Consider the following 18005-nt stretch of genomic DNA (forward strand, 5'->3'; position numbering starts at 1 on the left):
GTTCTCGGGACTCTAAGAGAATTCAATTAGAAGCTTCAAAGAGCTCTCCTCGGCTTTTCTCAAGACTTATATCATGTTCACCAAGCGTGAAGCAACGGCGTCGACTCTCTGGAACCTCAAGCAAACGAAGGATCAGAATCTTCGCGATTACATGGAACGTTTTAAGTCGGTCGTGTCAAGAATCAATATCCCAGACCACATCGCCGTCGATGCCTTGAGGAACAATCTCCTTGTGGAATGTAAGTTCCGAGAAGATCTCTATCGATGCACCGCCACGACGTTGCAAGATGCCGTTGCTCGTTCTCACAACTTCATTCGTATGGAAGAAGACACTAAAGCCATCATGAGCAAGCACAACTCGGCGAAGCAATCGGCGCCTAAAAATGCCGCCACAGCTCACGTCGAACCTCGTCAGCATGCTCCAAGCGACAAAAATAACCGTAAGAACGGTCTCCTTTACATCGTCGACGAAAACGGGAAGAAGTGGAACACCTTTCATCGGGAAACCGATCCTCCAAGCGAATCCCCCCGAGCAACAGCGCCAGCCACGGTCGCCCAGGTCGATTCGGCAGCGGGATCTTCCCGGACCCCGCCAGGGCTTACTAAATCGTGCAAACTCCACGGTGTAAAAGGTCACGACACTTCGGAGTGCAAAACACTTTTTGCGCAATTCCTCTCCTCACTCGAAAGCGGTGAAATTAAGATTCCTCCTCCGAAGCCAAAAAGCGAGAACAGTTGGAGCAGAAACAAGGACAGGAAAAATCAGCGAAAAAATCAAGCAAAACCGCGTCAAGACGACCAAAAACCAAAAGTCGCCGAGCAAATCCCACATCAAGACGATGATGGTGACGCCTCAGCTGACGAAGATCCGCCGGCAGCCAGACAAAGGATTGAAGTCATTCGAGCCCAACCGGAGTCCTCATCAGACGAAGAGAGCGATCTCGAGGAAGCCCTCGACCCGTTGGACTTACGTGTACTCCTCAAACGAAAGACCACGCCAACGAATGACAAGACTCCCGGATCATCCGATCTCCGAGTCGAGCTCAATGCTAAAAGAACTAAGCATTCGCTGAGCCCAGGATCCTCATTGGTAACTACGGAAGGCAATCCTATCGTCGATCTACGAGATCAGCTTAACGCGCGAGTCGGTGATTTGCGTGCAAAACTGGACCACAAAAAGGCCGGGTCGCCGAAAGAAAGCGAAGACCTCCGAGCTCTTCTCACCAGGAAGCAATCAAGTGTCAGGCCGCGGATCAACGTGATTATGGGAGGATCTCCACCTTGCGGGGACTCCGTACGAGCAGTCAAAGATCACCGACGAATGGTGGACACCTCGCAGCGCTGGCCGCAGAAGTTCCCAACTGATCTCCCAATCTCCTTCTCAACTGAAGACCTTGTCGGAGTAACTTTCCCTCACAACGATCCTCTCCTCGTCGTTTTAGCCATCGATAAGTACGACGTTACCAAAGTGCTGATCGATACTGGCAGCTCGGTCGATATCATTTTTCGCGAAACTCTCGTAAAAATGGGAATCGACTTAAAAGACGTGAAACCGTCATCCAGGACTCTCACCGGCTTTAACGGTTCTTCCGAAGTAATCATGGGAACTATCCGTCTCTCGGTACAAGCAGAGGGAGTAGCACGGATGGTCAAGTTCTCGGTAGTCAGCACCAAGGCTCCCTACCACGTGATACTAGGCACTCCATGGTTGTACTCCATGCGTGCAATCGCATCCACGTACCATCAGTGCGTCAAATTCCCGGGAATGGATGGCACGACTAAGACAGTGAGAGGAGATCAACGGGCCGCGCGAGATCTCTTAATCGCCACGGTCAAACTGCAGCGATCTCAGTCACTAGTCAACTCGATCTCACCTCCTATCAGCAAGATCTGCCCACAAAAGGAAGAGGTGCTCGAAGTCCCAGTCGACGAATCGGATCCAAGCAAAGTGCTACGAGTAGGCGCTTATCTGTCGGACGAGATGCAACGCGATATCACGGATTTCCTGAAGCAAAACTTGTCTACCTTTGCCTGGTCGATGACTGACATGCAGGGAATCGACCAGTCCATCACGACTCACGAGCTAAACGTAGACCCAAATATTAAGCCCATCCGACAGAAGAGACGAAAGTTGGGTCCTGAAAGATCCAAAGCAGTTGTCGAGGAAGTCGAGCGCTTACAAAGCAGTTGTTAATTTCTCTCAGGTGCAATGAGGTTTTGTTTTTTATTCATTTATCTGCGTTGGTAGTTTTCATCGGTGTAAGTTTGCAGTGATTTGTTTTATGAGAGCAGGATAAATCTTGGAGGGTGCGGTACATGGTTGCTAATCAGCTATATGAGCTTTGTGAGGCAGTGGGTCCTGATTCCACTAGGTATGTGAGCGTTACTGAAAGTTTTCTTTAAGCTTTACGTTTTGGACATATATTAGTATTTTTGACACAAATTTATATGTTGTAATATCTCTAGGACGGATTTGGTTCCAGCATATGTAGGACTGCTACGAGACAACGAGGCTGAAGTGCGAATAGCAGCAGCAGGAAAAGTGACCAAGTTCTGCCAGCTTTTGAATCCAGAGCTTGTGATTCAGCACATCCTTCCTTGTGTGAAGGTACCTTCTATATATTGATGAATCTCCTCAAATACCATAACAAGCATGTTGTATGATGACATATGACTCATGGTAATAATGTTATCCCAACTCTTGTCTGGCAGGAATTATCAACCGATTCATCTCAACATGTCCGCTCTGCTCTTGCTTCAGTAATAATGGGGATGGCTCCTATCCTTGGCAAAGTATGAAACTGAAGATAGTTAACATTTGCCACATCATGTTTACCTTATCAGTAATTATATTAACATACCAAAACCTTCAATACAGGATTCAACCATTGAGCATCTGCTACCAATTTTTCTTTCCCTTTTGAAAGATGAATTTCCTGATGTACGGCTCAACATCATAAGCAAGCTAGACCAAGTCAACCAGGTTTGCTGCATATCCCTCTTTCGCATGTCTTTGATTTAGCTACTTACGTTGCTTCTCTGTTTTTTCAACTTGTAACTGAATATCTTTTACCGCTAGGTTATTGGGATCGATCTGCTGTCACAATCCTTGTTACCAGCGATTGTAGAGCTTGCTGAGGATCGTCACTGGAGAGTTCGGCTTGCTATAATTGAATACGTTCCTCTGTTGGCTAGCCAGTTAGGTATAGGGTTCTTTGATGACAAGCTTGGAGCCCTTTGCATGCAATGGCTGCAAGACAAGGTTCCCTGAATCCTTTGATATTGGCATTAATTAATCATCCACTTGTGATTCTGGAGAATGACTTTGTTCTCCCTCTCCTCTTTCAGGTCTACTCTATCCGTGAAGCTGCAGCAAACAACCTAAAGCGCCTTGCAGAGGAGTTCGGTTCTGAATGGGCAATGCAGCACATAGTTCCACAGGTTTGTTCTTATTAACATCGGTATTGTTTGAGCTGCATATGTAGAGTTCCATATTGACCTTTTTATTTGTTCTTTCAATGTAAACAGGTATTGGACATGGTCACCAATCCGCACTATCTACATAGGATGATGGTTCTACGAGCAATATCTCTCATGGCTCCTGTAATGGGATCTGAAATTACATGCTCCAAGTTTCTTCCTGTGGTGGTTGAGGCATCAAAAGACAGGTAAGAACATTAGAGATGACTTTGGCTAACGTCTTCAAGAAAGCATCATAGTTTTAACGTGTTGTTGTGCTTAATAATCTCTGCAGAGTTCCAAACGTCAAGTTCAATGTTGCAAAACTTCTGCAATCCCTCATCCCCATAGTCGACCAATCAGTAAGATGAGAGATTAAAAATATAACACAATTGCATAGAATATATAATGCAGGTTGTTGAACTTTGGTTGTATCAAAAAAAAATTGTAGGTGGTGGAGAAAACAATACGTCAGTGTTTGGTGGACCTGAGCGAGGACCCTGATGTTGATGTTCGATATTTTGCAAACCAAGCGCTTCGTTCCATTGACGGTGCCGCAGTGGCACAATCCTGATTTTTTTTTTTTTCAAATGTATTAGTGATGTATAATCTTATAATCCTGAATATTATTTGTGTTCTTTGCATATTACCTTGGTTTGTTTGTGTAAAACGCCATTTTCGATTGCTGGCTATGAACTGCATTTATATGTTAGTGATATATATAATCTTTTAATCCTATTATTTGTGCTGCCTGCTATTTCATTGGGTTGTTGATGTAAAGCGATAGTTTGGTTGGTTGGCTATGAACTAACTGCATTTTATATATCTATAGTAAAATTGTATTTCTTTTGTTACATTTTCTTGTGAACAAAGCCTTTGTTTCCAATATTTTCATTTCTTAGTTTACCAAGTAAGGACTTTAGTTTGGCTAATAGATTTCCTTTCAACAAAATCAAATTCAACTTGAATGGTTTAAGGGAAGTAGTCCACAACTTATAACCATGATTTTGACAGAAAAAAAAAGGGACATGCGCTGTGCTATGTAATACTTTCCACAACATGTACCTCACCAGGACTAGGAGTAAATAGTTATTTAGTTTTAATCTTCACCAATCAGTTTTGAGGCAGGGGGACAAAAACTTGCAAGTTCTGTTGAGAACACATTTATATATATACTAGGATAAGACCTGCGCCTTGCGCAGGGTAAATTTGTATGAAAATTATTTAAGAAATATCGTATGGAAAATAAAATTTATATTATTGATCGAATTAATATTTGACCCTTAAACAATTTTTTTAAAATTTTTTTGTTAACTACATAATTTGTTTACTAATGAACTGGTCTCATTTTTAAAAATATTTTAAGTCAAAAAATTATTTATCACATAAAAGCCTAACGTTTAAGCCGAAGAATCTCATGCCTAATATTTGGTTACAATGAAACTATGTCAGCTCCGTTTTATATCATGATTTAGCAATTTAAAAGTTAATTATGGTTATGAGAAATTTACGTTCACTTGTCAATACTATATATCTTCAATATTTTTCTCATTTTTGTGTCATTTTAGTTATTTGCATTCAAGTTACGTGACAACTCATCATGACATTTTTTTAATTAGTACAAACTAAATGTTCTAAACTTTTTAAATGTTTCTTAATTAATATATAGGAGATGTTAAACCATTAATCATTAATTTTTAACATAATAATTTTAACAGTTTTAGTAATTTGTCATTTTTTAAAATTCAAAATATAACATATACGAAAAAATCTATATTTTAATTTCATAGCTAATTTGATTGTTTAATTTATTTTAATAATATAAAATTAAACAAAAACAATGGATGTGATATAAATTGCTATCAAATCTTTATTATTAGAATCATTAATTGTCATATATATATTAGTCATATTTGGTAATTCCGTAGCTTTTATTTAAGGAAATAAAATAAAATAGTAATTGTACACTTTAATTAATTGTATGATTAGTTTAATGAAAAGTATAATGTATACTTAATTGGACCAACATATTTTCTAAGGATTCTGAATTTCATTCTGGTGATGACACGTGACTACACTTAAAGGTTGTAATGTTTCTCAATTAATATATAAGGGATATTCTCATGTGACGTCTTTATCGGTGATGCGCAGTAAAAGGCATATATATATATATATATATCCACAGTGACGAAACCCAAGGAACAACACATTTATTTTTAGCATCTTTCTGAACTCTAGTTAGGTTTCTTGGGTCCCACACAATATTTATCGTTCCAGGTGGCAAGATCTCAAGGGCTAAAGAATCCGAATCCGAATCGAATCAAATTCACCCCAAAAGAAAAATAAAAAAGCATTCATCCTTTCACTCCTGTATCAGCTGCAAGTTTTCGGAGTTTGAAGCTGTTTCGGAAGCCATGAGCTCGGTTTTGCAGGTACAGTCATAAGATATCTGTCGATTGTTTTTTTTTGTTTTCTCTGTGGGATGGATGGTTAATCTTTAGGTTTTGTTTTTATATTTTATTTAGGGTTTTACCAAGTCACTGGCGATGACTTTTGTATCGGAGATTGGTGACAAGACGTTTTTCGCTGCTGCTGTAAGTTTGTGTTCATTTTTGCTTTTGCTTGGAGTGTTTAAAGTCAATGGCTTTTCTGTCGGATTTGCCTCTTTCTAGTTTAAAGTCAACATTTGAAACTGAGTGAAGATTGGAATTACTCTTCCTTTTTTATGTTGACATCTTTTTGTTCTTTCAAACAGATATTGGCGATGCGTTATCCGAGGAGACTTGTGTTGGCAGGTTGTGTGTCCGCTCTTATTGTACGTTTTCTTGACTCAGTTTGACTTTATTGGTTTCAGTGATATTTTTTGGAAGCTCATGTCCTTTGCTCATTCTTAGGTCATGACTATCCTCTCTGCTACTGTTGGATGGGCTGCTCCTAATCTGGTAGGTTTTTGCCTTCTGTACTACTTTTTTTTTTTTGCTTGCACCTGCTCAGATTGTAGTTTGATTTAGTTTTTGTTCTTACTAGTTCCCTTTTGTGGGGGACATTTTTAATATTTTACTAAATGCTGATTCGAACCCTCTCTTTTTTTTGCAGATCTCTCGCAAGTGGACTCATCACATAACGACATTGTTGTTCTTTGGTTTCGGGCTATGGTCTTTGTGGGACGGTTTTAAACAAGGAGGAGGGTAATAGTTTTCTTTCATCAGTTTTTGATGTCATGAGGATCAATATTTGACATCCAAGATTATTGATTTTTTCTTTGCTTGGCAGGGAATCAGAAGAATTGGCTGAAGTCGAAGCAGAACTGGTCTGTTTTGTCTTTCCTCACGCTCTCATTCTCATTTTTTAGATATATGCGTTTGTGGTTTGACTCTCTCTTGTGTGTGTGTGTGTATTATCACAGGATTCTGATTTGAAGGCTAATGGTAAAGCTACAAAAGATAACAACAGTAAGGTATGGAACTAAAAAAAAAAACCCAAGATTACACAGACTGATTTTATGCGCTATGTTTTCACAAAATCATCTCTTGTCATTGTAGATTGAAGATGAAAACAAAAAGCAGAACAGGCCATTCCTCACACAATTCTTCTCTCCAATCTTTCTCAAGGTAAGAACTTAAGAGCCTCTCAGAATCTTCTCTCTCAAAAAAAAAAAGCAATAAACCTTTCTGAAATTTGTTTCATGTGTTTGTATCTCCATCTCTTCTTGCAGGCATTTTCGATTAATTTCTTTGGTGAATTTGGTGACAAGAGTCAGGTTTAGCTCCTCACTTACTCGATTAACTGACTCAATATTTAAATACTCACCATAACTTCTTCCTTTTAAACAGCTTGCTACAATTGGTTTAGCCGCAGATGAAAATCCGTTTGGGGTGGTCCTTGGCGGAATTGTGTAAGTTTTCACTGTAAAACCACTAGAGTCGTTTTGTGTTTGAAAGCAATGTTGCTGACTAATCTTGTGCCTAGACAGAGCACAGCTATTGTGCACCACTGCTGCTGTGATTGGAGGAAAGAGCTTAGCTTCTCAAATATCCGAAAGAATAGTAAGAGAACATCCTTTTCTACATTCGAAACAACAGAACTTAACTCGGGTCTAATGGTGTTGTTGTTGCAGGTTGCTCTTTCTGGTGGAATGCTTTTCATTATTTTTGGCATCCAATCGTTTCTCACTTCTGTTGAGTGAGGCCTAGTTTTGTTTGTTTGCTGTAGTGCAGATGATGATGATGAAAAAGGAGCATCAGTACACTATAGTTTCTTAGATGATTTAATACTTGATATTACATGTTTTACACAAGTTACTTACAGAAAACAAATCTTATCTACAGTTACAAGAAATACATTTAAACAGGCTTAAACAGACTTCAATAAAGTTGACGTTCCCTTTTTTTTGTTTCAATGAATTTATGTGATTGATTTTGAAGTTGGTATGTGAATGCAAACGAAGAGAAATCCAAAATGATAGAAGTAACAGCGTTCCTGAATTTGATTTGACGTGGTGAAAAATAAAAACAACCAAGTGCATACCAAAAAGGTGCGAGAAACATTTTCAGTACAGAGCTTAGCTTGTAATAACTTTGTATCCATCACGCCTACTATAATGCCAAATGTTCTTCTATAGACACAAACAAGAGAAGCTCCAAAATCCAACAGCCGTACGGTAACCATTCACTGTATACTCCAAAAAAAACAAAAAAGAGAAACCATTGAAAACAAAAAAAATCTCCAAGGAACATAGATACAACAAAAAGCCTGTTCTTAAAATCAGAAACGCTACTAATCCCCAAGCATCAGAAATATATGCGAATGTGGCGATGTTGAGACTTGAGAATGTGAATCAGAAGCATTACCAACAAATTCCACAACGCATTAATCAAATACGGGAACGTGGGGGCGATGTTGATGATGATGATCATTATGTGAGTCAATGGATGGTTTGGTTTGGAGAATGGTTCTGCTAGCCGAGGAGATCTTTGAACAGTGTAGGGTTCTGACTTGTTGGGTTCACACCCATCTGTCTAACAAGAGCATCTTTCTCCAGAGCTTCCTTTGAGTTTGGTCCTTTTGTGGTTTGAGATTGATGATATGTACCTCTGGAGCTATCAGACAGCTCTGATAAGAGAGAGTCAACACTTGTGGTTGTCTTCACAGGTGCACTTGCATCTGTTGAGTATAGTCCCATCACATCGGTTGAACCTCCACCATCTTGGCTTGAAGACTCCATAAGCCCTTCCAACTCTTTAAAAGGATCCGTCGCTGCAACATCACTTGTGCCAGTTGGCTCGTCAAAGTCGAGCAAGTCTGGTACCGGGATTGGATTTTCCTTAGGGACGGTTGCAGGTTTGTTAGCTGTTCCTTTTGCGGGTTTGTGACCACCAGAAGATGACTTTCTATCAGATCTTGACGATGATGATGATCCACCAAACAAGGATGCTGCGAGTCTCTGTTTCTCAGGATCGATTTCCGGTTTCTTTGATTCATAACTGCTTCGAGGTTTTGAGCTAGATGAGGAGGCAACTCCACCACCATCCGAGCGAATACTGGTACCATTTGCTGCTTGCGGAGGAGTAGAAGAAGAAGCGGATGTAGACGACTGATAGCTGGGTCTACCCCATTTTTGTTTAACTCCATCGAGTCTCAGCTTGATTTCTGATGACTCTCGTTCAGACACGGAAGAAGAAGTTGAAATTGGCTGGTGTGGCTCGCTATAATAAGAAGGCTCGGGTACTGGCACAAGCGCGGCCGAAGCTTGTGATGGTACTGATGGCTTTGGAAGTTCATAGGCTTCGAATCTGAGAGCATGAGATGTAACTTCATGGTGATCTTGAGAATGGTAATCGGTTGTTTCAAACATTCCTCCTGAGCGCTCTCTCTCAGAAACATATGGTTGCGCTCCACTCTCAATAGCTTGTTGGATGTAGCCATTGAGAAATGAAAGATCCTTATCAACCTAAATTCAGAAGAAGAAAAAAGGACTAAGATTCAAGAAATCCACGTTACAAGGGAATATGCATGAAGAGAAAAGGTTACCTCGATGTCCTCGCAACTAGCATCTAAAGGTAGTATACTCTCCACAGCACGGGCATCTAGTGCAAGGAGAGCCTGAAGTTCATATGCACGTTGCTGCAGATCTGTTGAATGTGAAGCAAGTAGCTCCTCGATCAAAGATTGGCACTGCATTAATAAAACTAATCAGTCCATGACAAAGCAGGGTATAGATCGTGTTCTCGATACCAGAAACGTCTAAAGATACAGACCTCTGGCAGAACATCCACCTTTCTCCCAGATGCAATTTCAAATGCATAAATCTTCATTAGTGCAGTAACAGCATATCCCTTCAAAGAGGACAGAAAACAATTACCACCTTTCAATCAGAAAAAAATGGATTGCGGTAAGATGTAATATCATCACTCGTATGTACATGTACTAGTAAAGAATCCTTCACCAGACATCTATAAATAAGAAAGTTGTAGATTGACGAGTTAGCTGTTGAAGACAGAGCATCAAACGTCATCGTTTTGAAGACTGGTAATGAGGATAGAGAGAAGATGGGCCACGGACAACATAAGCCCAAGCAACAGACATGTCTCCACGGCCCAGAGTTCAAAACACGCGCGTCACAACGGCTCTGCGAAAATAATGAAGACAAGAAGCAGAAAAGCAAAGTACAAGGACAGACCATGACGATAGCAAAGACTGAAGAGCATAATGGATTGAAGCTGTCAAATCGTTTTGCAGCCCTTGATCTGTAGAAGCTTTCTGATCTTGCCATCTGTCTTTATGACCTAGGGTTTTAGCTTCTTGTATAAATAAGTAACTCTTGTAACGATCTTATCACAAAGAGATGAATGAAGTTCAGTAAAGCTCAAGCTTCCTTCTTTTCATTTCAAAACCAAATCTGAAATCTTTACATGGTATCAGAGCTCCATGGAAGATAGATCTATGGAACCTTATACCCCTCCTGCTCTTAAACTCACCAACGCTGTTACCGTCAAGCTCACGGAGAAGAATTACATTCTTTGGAAGCGGCAGTTTGAAACTTTTCTCAACGGTCAGAGGTTACTTGGTTTTGTCACCGGATCTACACCTCAACCAGCTGCAACAATACCAGCACCCACGATAAATGGTACAACCACGCCAGCTCCGAACCCTGACTATGCGCTTTGGTTTCAAACTGACCAAGCCATACAGTCTTGGCTTCTGGGCTCTTTTTCCGAGGATGTTCAAAGTTCCGTGATTCACTGCACCAACTCATATGAGATCTGGATGACGCTGGCCAGTCACTTCAACCGTCCAACATCAGCTAGACTCTTTGAGCTTCAGAGGAAACTTCAAACAACTGCCAAGCAAGATAAATCGATGGATGACTATCTTCGTGACATCAAAACTATCTGTGACCAACTCACGTCGATAGGGCAACCTGTAGACGAAAGGATGAAGATCTTTGCAGCACTGTTAGGCCTTGGAAAGGAGTATGAGCCTATCAAAACGAGTATCGAAGGTTCTATGGATACACAGTATCACCCTTCCTTTGAAGATGTCGTGCCACGTCTGGTTGCGTTTGAAGATAGACTTAAGAGCTACACTACAGACACGGCAGTATCACCACATCTCGCCTTCAACACGGTTCGAGGAAGACCCTTCTTCACCAGAAACAGAGGTCGAAACAGAGGAGGACGCAGCTTCTTCTCTACAAGAGGAAGAGGCTTTCCACAGCATCTCTCATCTTCATCCTCCTCAAGGAGCTCTGTGTCAGCTGATTCAGAAGCTCGTCCAGTTTGTCAAATTTGCGGAAAGTCAGGTCATGAGGCCATGAGGTGCTGGCACAGGTTTGATAACAGTTATCAGCTTGATGAGATGCACAACGCGCTCGCGGCTATGAGAGTTTCTGATATGATTGACTCCCGTGGAGGAGAGTGGTTTCCTGATACAGGAGCGTCAGCACACATCACCAACACTCCTCATCATCTTCAAAATGCTCAGCCTTACATGGGTTCAGACTCAGTGATGGTTGGAAATGGTGAGTACCTTCCAATCACTCATACCGGAGCTGCAAGCATTGCTTCCTCGTCAGGTAACCTTATACTGAATGATGTTTTAGTTTGCCCTCAAATAGCTAAACCATTACTTTCAGTATCTAAGTTTACAACGGATTATCCTTGCGGTTTTGATTTTGATGCTGATAATGTCTGCATATATGATAAGGCCACCAAGAAGGTTCTGTTACAGGGAAGAAACACTAAGGGCCTGTATTCAATAAAGGAACCAGCCTTTCATGCCTTCTTCAGTACAAGACAGGTTGCTGCTAGTGATGAGGTCTGGCATCAAAGGTTGGGGCATCCTAATCCGCATATCCTTCAGCGTCTAGCGTCTATCAAGTCTGTTTTCATCAATAAAAGATCCAAGTCTCTCTGTGTGTCTTGTCAAATGGCTAAGAGTTCAAGGCTGCCGTTCTCAGCGTCTCAGTTTGTAGCTACACGGCCGCTTGAGAGGATACACTGCGACGTCTGGGGTCCATCACCTGTAGTGTCAGTCCAAGAATTTAAATACTATGTTGTTCTTATTGATAACTATTCTCGGTATTGTTGGATGTACCCTATGAAGAAGAAGTCTGATTTTCATTCAATATTCATAGCATTTCAATCGCTTGTGCAAAATCAGTTTCACACCACCATTGGAACTTTTCAATGTGATGGTGGTGGGGAATTCATAAGCAACCAGTTCCTTCTCCACTTACAAAAGAATGGAATTCAACAACTCCTCTCTTGCCCACACACCCCTCAACAGAATGGTTTGGCAGAGCGTAGACACAGACACATAGTTGAGCTTGGTCTTTCCCTTCTGTTCCAGAGTAGAGCGCCTCAAAAGTATTGGGTTGAAGCGTTTATGACTGCGAACTTCCTCAGCAATTTGCTCCCTCATTCTGCGAACACCAACACTGCAAGTCCATATGAGAAGCTACATAACAAAAGTCCGTCATATGATGCTTTGAGGATCTTTGGCTGTGCCTGCTTCCCGATGTTGCGACCTTACACTCAAAATAAACTAGATCCTCGGTCACTGCAGTGTGTATTCCTTGGCTACAGTGAGAAATATAAAGGATACCGATGCTTGCTCCCAGCTACAGGAAGAGTATACATCAGCAGGCATGTTATCTTTGATGAATCAAAGTTTCCCTTTGCTGATGTGTATGGTCATTTACATCCACCGGCTCTGACGCCACTGATGGAGGCCTGGCTACAGAGCAACAGGAGTGCTGTCTCTCAGTCTCAGTCAACGCAAGGAAGACAAGAGACGATGCAACCTAGGTTGTGTGTCATCAAACCTCAACACTTTGTCGCACCAAACAGTTCAAGTACCGGAAGTTGTTCTGTGATCAGTTCTAGTGAAACCATGAGCACGTCTCTACCTATCACAGATGGAACTTCTCAGAGACTGATAGATCGTGAGAGTAATTCACCACAAGTAGAGCACAACGAGACTGCATTGCCAAGAGCAAATATGCCCGTCAACAATCATCAGATGACAACAAGGCTCAAAGCAGGGATCACAAAACCGAATCCAAGATATGCACTGCTTACACAAAAGGTATTGTGTCCGAGACCAAGGACAGTGGCTGAAGCATTGAAGCATCCGGGCTGGAACAACTCAATGAAAGAAGAGATAGGGAACTGTGAGTTGACAAAGACTTGGTCTCTGGTTCCATATACACCAGACATGCATGTCATTGGAAATGGTTGGGTTTTCAGAGAAAAACTAAACGCAGATGGGACAGTGAAGTCGCTGAGATCAAGACTGGTTGCTCAAGGTTGCAGTCAAGAAGAAGGGATTGACTATCTAGAGACCTACAGTCCAGTGGTTAGAACTGCAACCGTCAGGATTGTTCTTCATATTGCTACGGTTCTTCAGTGGGATATTAAGCAAATGGATGTAGCCAATGCGTTCCTTCATGGTGATCTTCATGAGACAGTCTACATGAGTCAGCCTAAGGGGTTTGTTGATGAGAGTAAGCCGGATCATGTGTGTCTGCTACACAAGTCTCTCTACGGTTTGAAACAGTCTCCACGGGCATGGTTTGATAAATTTAGCACCTATCTGATTGAGTTTGGTTTTGTGTGCAGCATCAAAGATCCTTCTTTATTCATCTACCGAAGAGGAAAAGATATTATCATGCTCTTATTATATGTAGATGACATGTTAATTACAGGGAACAGCTCAACGGTTCTAGCTAAGTTGCTTGATGAGCTAAACAAGCAATTCCGCATGAAGGATCTTGGGAGGATGCACTACTTTCTTGGCATTCAAGCAACCTTTCACTCCTCAGGAATGTTCCTCTCACAAGAACGGTACGCAAAAGACCTTCTTGCTACTGCTGGAATGTCGGAGTGTACCACTGTGGCTACACCTTTGCCACTGCAGTTGAGCAAAGTCCCACACCAAGACAAGAAGTTTGAAGATCCAACTTATTTCAGAAGTCTAGCCGGGAAGTTGCAGTATTTGACTCTGACAAGGCCGGATCTTCAGTATTCTGTAAACTACGTTTGCCAAAAGATGCATGAGCCAACAGTCTCTGACTTTATGCTGTTGAAGAGGATCCTCCGTTATGTTCAAGGCACGTTAGATTATGGCGTCAACATCTTCAAAGACACCGACTTCACTTTGCGTGCGTATAGTGACAGCGACTGGGCTGGATGCCACAACACCAGACGATCAACGGGAGGATTCTGCACTTATCTTGGTTTGAACATTATCTCTTGGTCCTCAAAGAAGCAGCCAACGGTTTCCAGAAGCTCGACAGAGGCTGAGTACCGGTCCCTATCAGAAACGGCTTCAGAGCTTAGCTGGATGTGCTCTATTCTACGTGAGATAGGAGTTCCGATACAGACCACACCAGAGCTGTACTGTGACAACTTATCAGCGGTTTATCTCACAGCCAATCCAGCATATCACAAACGTTCTAAGCATTTTGAGTTGGACTATCATTACGTGCGTGAGAGGGTTGCTCTTGGAGCCCTTTTAGTGAAGCACATCCCAGCTCATCTTCAGCTTGCTGACATCTTTACTAAGCCTTTGACGTTTAAAGCTTTTGATTCACTGAGATACAAACTTGGTGTAGACTCATCTCCTACCCCAAGTTTGAGAGGGGCTGTTGAAGACAGAGCATCAAACGTCATCGTTTTGAAGACTGGTAATGAGGATAGAGAGAAGATGGGCCACGGACAACATAAGCCCAAGCAACAGACATGTCTCCACGGCCCAGAGTTCAAAACACGCGCGTCACAACGGCTCTGCGAAAATAATGAAGACAAGAAGCAGAAAAGCAAAGTACAAGGACAGACCATGACGATAGCAAAGACTGAAGAGCATAATGGATTGAAGCTGTCAAATCGTTTTGCAGCCCTTGATCTGTAGAAGCTTTCTGATCTTGCCATCTGTCTTTATGACCTAGGGTTTTAGCTTCTTGTATAAATAAGTAACTCTTGTAACGATCTTATCACAAAGAGATGAATGAAGTTCAGTAAAGCTCAAGCTTCCTTCTTTTCATTTCAAAACCAAATCTGAAATCTTTACATTAGCATGCAATGGGTTCGTCACATTTGCAATGCATTCAGTCTTCACTATGTTTTCCCTATGAAGCTAACATTAACCGAGATCTCAAAGAGAACTCGAATCTAGCAAGAAGCTACACTACAGGAAAAACAACTAAGCAGGCAAAGGTTTATAGGTGCATCATATTTGAATGCAGCGGAGCTACCTTAACAGTTTCGTCACTTGAGTATGCATCAGCCACATCGCACAGCTTTCCACTTATATAAGAGGCAGAATACTTCCCGTCAGCTGTGCCATATTCTCCCAACACCCAAGAAATGACCTGGATATTAAACCCAAAACTTAAGAAGCATAGATTTGATGTGCACAAAGGCAAGTGGAGAGGTCAGAAAACAAAATCGACCTGAAGAAACAGGGATGGAAGCTTTGGCTCGCTGATAATCTGCAAGTACGATTCTACCTGCGTCAAGAAAAGCACACTCATAAGCACAATACGAAAAACAGAGTATCTAAACCAACGAAATAAAACCTGGAAGTAAGACAGATGATCAGAGTTACTCCTAACTTTAAGATTACCATTTGAGTTACCAACTCATTTATGTTTAAGAGGAGTCCATATATCACCAAAACTAGAACACCAATCTCTTTATAAACAAAAGCAGAACGAACACAAATGTAATGAACAACATACAGCTGATAATCTAAGCTTGTTGTCTGCATCGTCATCGTCCTCTCCAAATCCTTCAGCAATCAAACGCATCAGATTATGTGCCACCTTAATATTCACCAAATCTCCTGCATGCTCGAAGACTTTGTTCATGATCTGCAGTATGAGCAATTTTAAATTTCTGTCAACCAAAACAAAAGTATAATAAGTAGGCAGTGTCCAAGGGAGGTCGGCTTGTACCTGGATAAACCATTGATTGCTTGGAGCGAATTGTTCAGCCAACTCAACACAGCGAGATGCTATCTCAGTTTTGTAATGATTATCATTGATACTAATCATGTAATCAATCATTCGGTCTACTATCACTTCTACATTAGAGGACTTGGTCATTTTGTACAACAATTCAAAAGTTTTCCTCTTTAGTGTATCATCTGGATCCTGTTGGAAAGTAGCAGCAAAAGAAACATCAGTGCTGACACGAAAACAAACAACTAAACGAAGTGTTCTTTATAGCTGCTCACCTCCAAACAATCAATCACAGCAAGTTGGTGCTGCTCAGCAATGTCAGAGCTTATTTTAATCAATCGACCAAGACCATCAATCCCCATGTATTTTAGATTGTGACTATCACTCTACAAATAGTTACCACCACAGCGATTTAGACACAATCATCACACGATATACACATACATGTCAAGAGAAACACAAAACCTTTAAAAACTTGGAGATAGCCTCAGCAGCATCTTCTAACAGCTTGGGACTTGGAATGATACAAGAGATACATCGAATACACTCATAAAGGATGGCATTCCCTATATTGGTAGAGGAATCACACTTCCTGAACAAATCTCCAAGCACCATGTACATCATTTCACTCGCACTCTTATCACCACTACTCAGCAGCGCCATGATCTTCAGCAACTTGATCTAAAAGTGACAAACTTGATGTCAGCAATTACAAAAAGTTAAAACACATACAAGGCCGGTCCTGGACAAAGCCGAATGAAACATTCACCTCCAAATTTGAAAAAAAAAAAAATTTATTGAAATCTTTACTAAATCGCCTATAGCCCCCAAAATCTCAGGGCACACATATGAAGGCGAACCTGGATGAAAGGTGCAGGCATTTGATGGTAATCGTAACTCTTTGGCAACTTTCTCTCAGTGACCTGTTTAAGAATGCCTACGAAGCTACTGACTAAATCCTTATACGAAGCAACGTCTTCACTAATGAGATCAAAGAGAGGACAAAGCGTAGCGCCCATCACTCCCGGATCACTATCACACAACTTCCTCCTGAAATTGGAAACCAAATGCGAAACCGAAGAAGGAGACTTCCTATGAAACCTATGCAAAGCCATGATCGCTTTCTTCCTCACAGCTTCTTTCCCGTGATTAAGCAAATCCACCACCTGAGGCAAAACCGCCGGGATCGTCTCCTCGTTAATCAACCTACAAACAGCGTTAAGCGCCGCGCAAACAACGAGGTAGTTATCCGATCTGAGATCTTTCTGAATCGTGTTGACGATGAGGATGATGAGATCGTGATCCTCGTCGAGGAAGAGCGTGACGGCTAAGTAGCCGGTGCGCTTGAGGAGGAGGTTATCGTCGTGAGTCATCTTGACGGCGTGGATGTAGCCGAAGGAAGCGTCGTGGCCTAGCATCTCGATGTAGACGAGGCGGATGATGTACTCTTTCATCTTCCTCTTGGGGACGTCTGGCTCTAGGAGCTTACGTTTGAGTATGTCGATCTCGCTGAGGACGATGCGGTCTTCCTCGGCTTTGGATCGTGACTCGCCGATCGATTTGACCAGATCGAGAAACTCTTTCGACTGGCCGAAGCCTCCTTGCGACCCCATCGCTAGCTCTCTCCCGATTGTCTTCAGCTGCTCCATTCTCGATTGGATTGTTAGGCTTCTTCTTCCTCTCCTTCCCTTCCCTTCCCCGTGAGCGTTCGGTGAGCTCAGCTCAGATCTGGAAGGTGGAAAAAATGTGAGGGGAGATTTTTTTTTTTTTTTTAATTAGTAAACCAGGTGGTCTTTCGATAGCTAAACCAACACTCTCTTAACCAGAATTTGATTTTTATTTTACAAAACCAACAAATAAAAAAGGGAAATTTGGCTGTATAACTTTCAAACAAATTATAATTCATTCTATGTCTAAATACCCTAATACACCAATACACCATGCATCTTTTATATAATAATACTACTATGCCCTCTTACACAACCGGTAAAACCTGTAAACAAAAAAAAACTAAATTAATAATACTTACCTTACACACATACAACGTGGCCTTTGGAGAATCACATACCTTGTAGAACGTGGG

At 41.6% G+C, this 18005-nt stretch overlaps 2 protein-coding genes across 2 annotated transcripts; one reads left to right on the forward strand and one right to left on the reverse strand.

Annotated features, from left to right (window-relative positions):
* The first annotated feature begins 5663 nt into the window (after positions 1-5663).
* On the forward strand, positions 5664-7854 carry LOC103840584 (GDT1-like protein 4). The gene is made up of 12 exons (XM_009117083.3): positions 5664-5891; positions 5985-6053; positions 6215-6274; positions 6354-6401; positions 6556-6647; positions 6733-6769; positions 6866-6916; positions 7002-7070; positions 7175-7219; positions 7293-7354; positions 7433-7505; positions 7577-7854. Exons 1-12 carry the CDS (start codon positions 5874-5876, stop codon positions 7643-7645), a joined length of 693 nt encoding a protein of 230 aa, XP_009115331.1. The 5' UTR covers positions 5664-5873; the 3' UTR covers positions 7646-7854.
* A 171-nt stretch (positions 7855-8025) lies between these two features.
* LOC103840585 (AP-4 complex subunit epsilon) lies at positions 8026-17716 on the reverse strand. The gene is made up of 10 exons (XM_009117084.3): positions 16783-17716; positions 16388-16603; positions 16198-16308; positions 15917-16114; positions 15701-15832; positions 15413-15469; positions 15215-15331; positions 9717-9794; positions 9490-9633; positions 8026-9409 (listed from the first exon to the last, which is right to left on the reverse strand). Exons 1-10 carry the CDS (start codon positions 17569-17571, stop codon positions 8417-8419), a joined length of 2835 nt encoding a protein of 944 aa, XP_009115332.1. The 5' UTR covers positions 17572-17716; the 3' UTR covers positions 8026-8416.
* Positions 17717-18005: the final 289 nt, after the last annotated feature.

Source organism: Brassica rapa, chromosome A09 (assembly GCF_000309985.2).
Source record: "Brassica rapa cultivar Chiifu-401-42 chromosome A09, CAAS_Brap_v3.01, whole genome shotgun sequence".
Taxonomy (NCBI): domain Eukaryota; kingdom Viridiplantae; phylum Streptophyta; class Magnoliopsida; order Brassicales; family Brassicaceae; genus Brassica; species Brassica rapa.

Bases quoted from the DNA above. Each gene is read 5' to 3' on its own strand.
- LOC103840584 (XM_009117083.3), top strand. The intron at 6,275-6,353 runs GTACGTTTTCTT...GCTCATTCTTAG, and splicing joins GTTGTGTGTCCGCTCTTATT to GTCATGACTATCCTCTCTGC. The intron at 7,506-7,576 runs GTAAGAGAACAT...TTGTTGTTGCAG, and splicing joins CTCAAATATCCGAAAGAATA to GTTGCTCTTTCTGGTGGAAT.
- LOC103840585 (XM_009117084.3), bottom strand. From the start codon at position 17,571: ATGGAGCAGCTGAAGACAATCGGGAGAGAGCTAGCGATGGGGTCGCAA. The intron at 16,604-16,782 runs GTTCGCCTTCAT...TGTCACTTTTAG, and splicing joins TGCCTGCACCTTTCATCCAG to ATCAAGTTGCTGAAGATCAT. The intron at 16,115-16,197 runs GTGAGCAGCTAT...ACTTTCCAACAG, and splicing joins CTGTGATTGATTGTTTGGAG to GATCCAGATGATACACTAAA.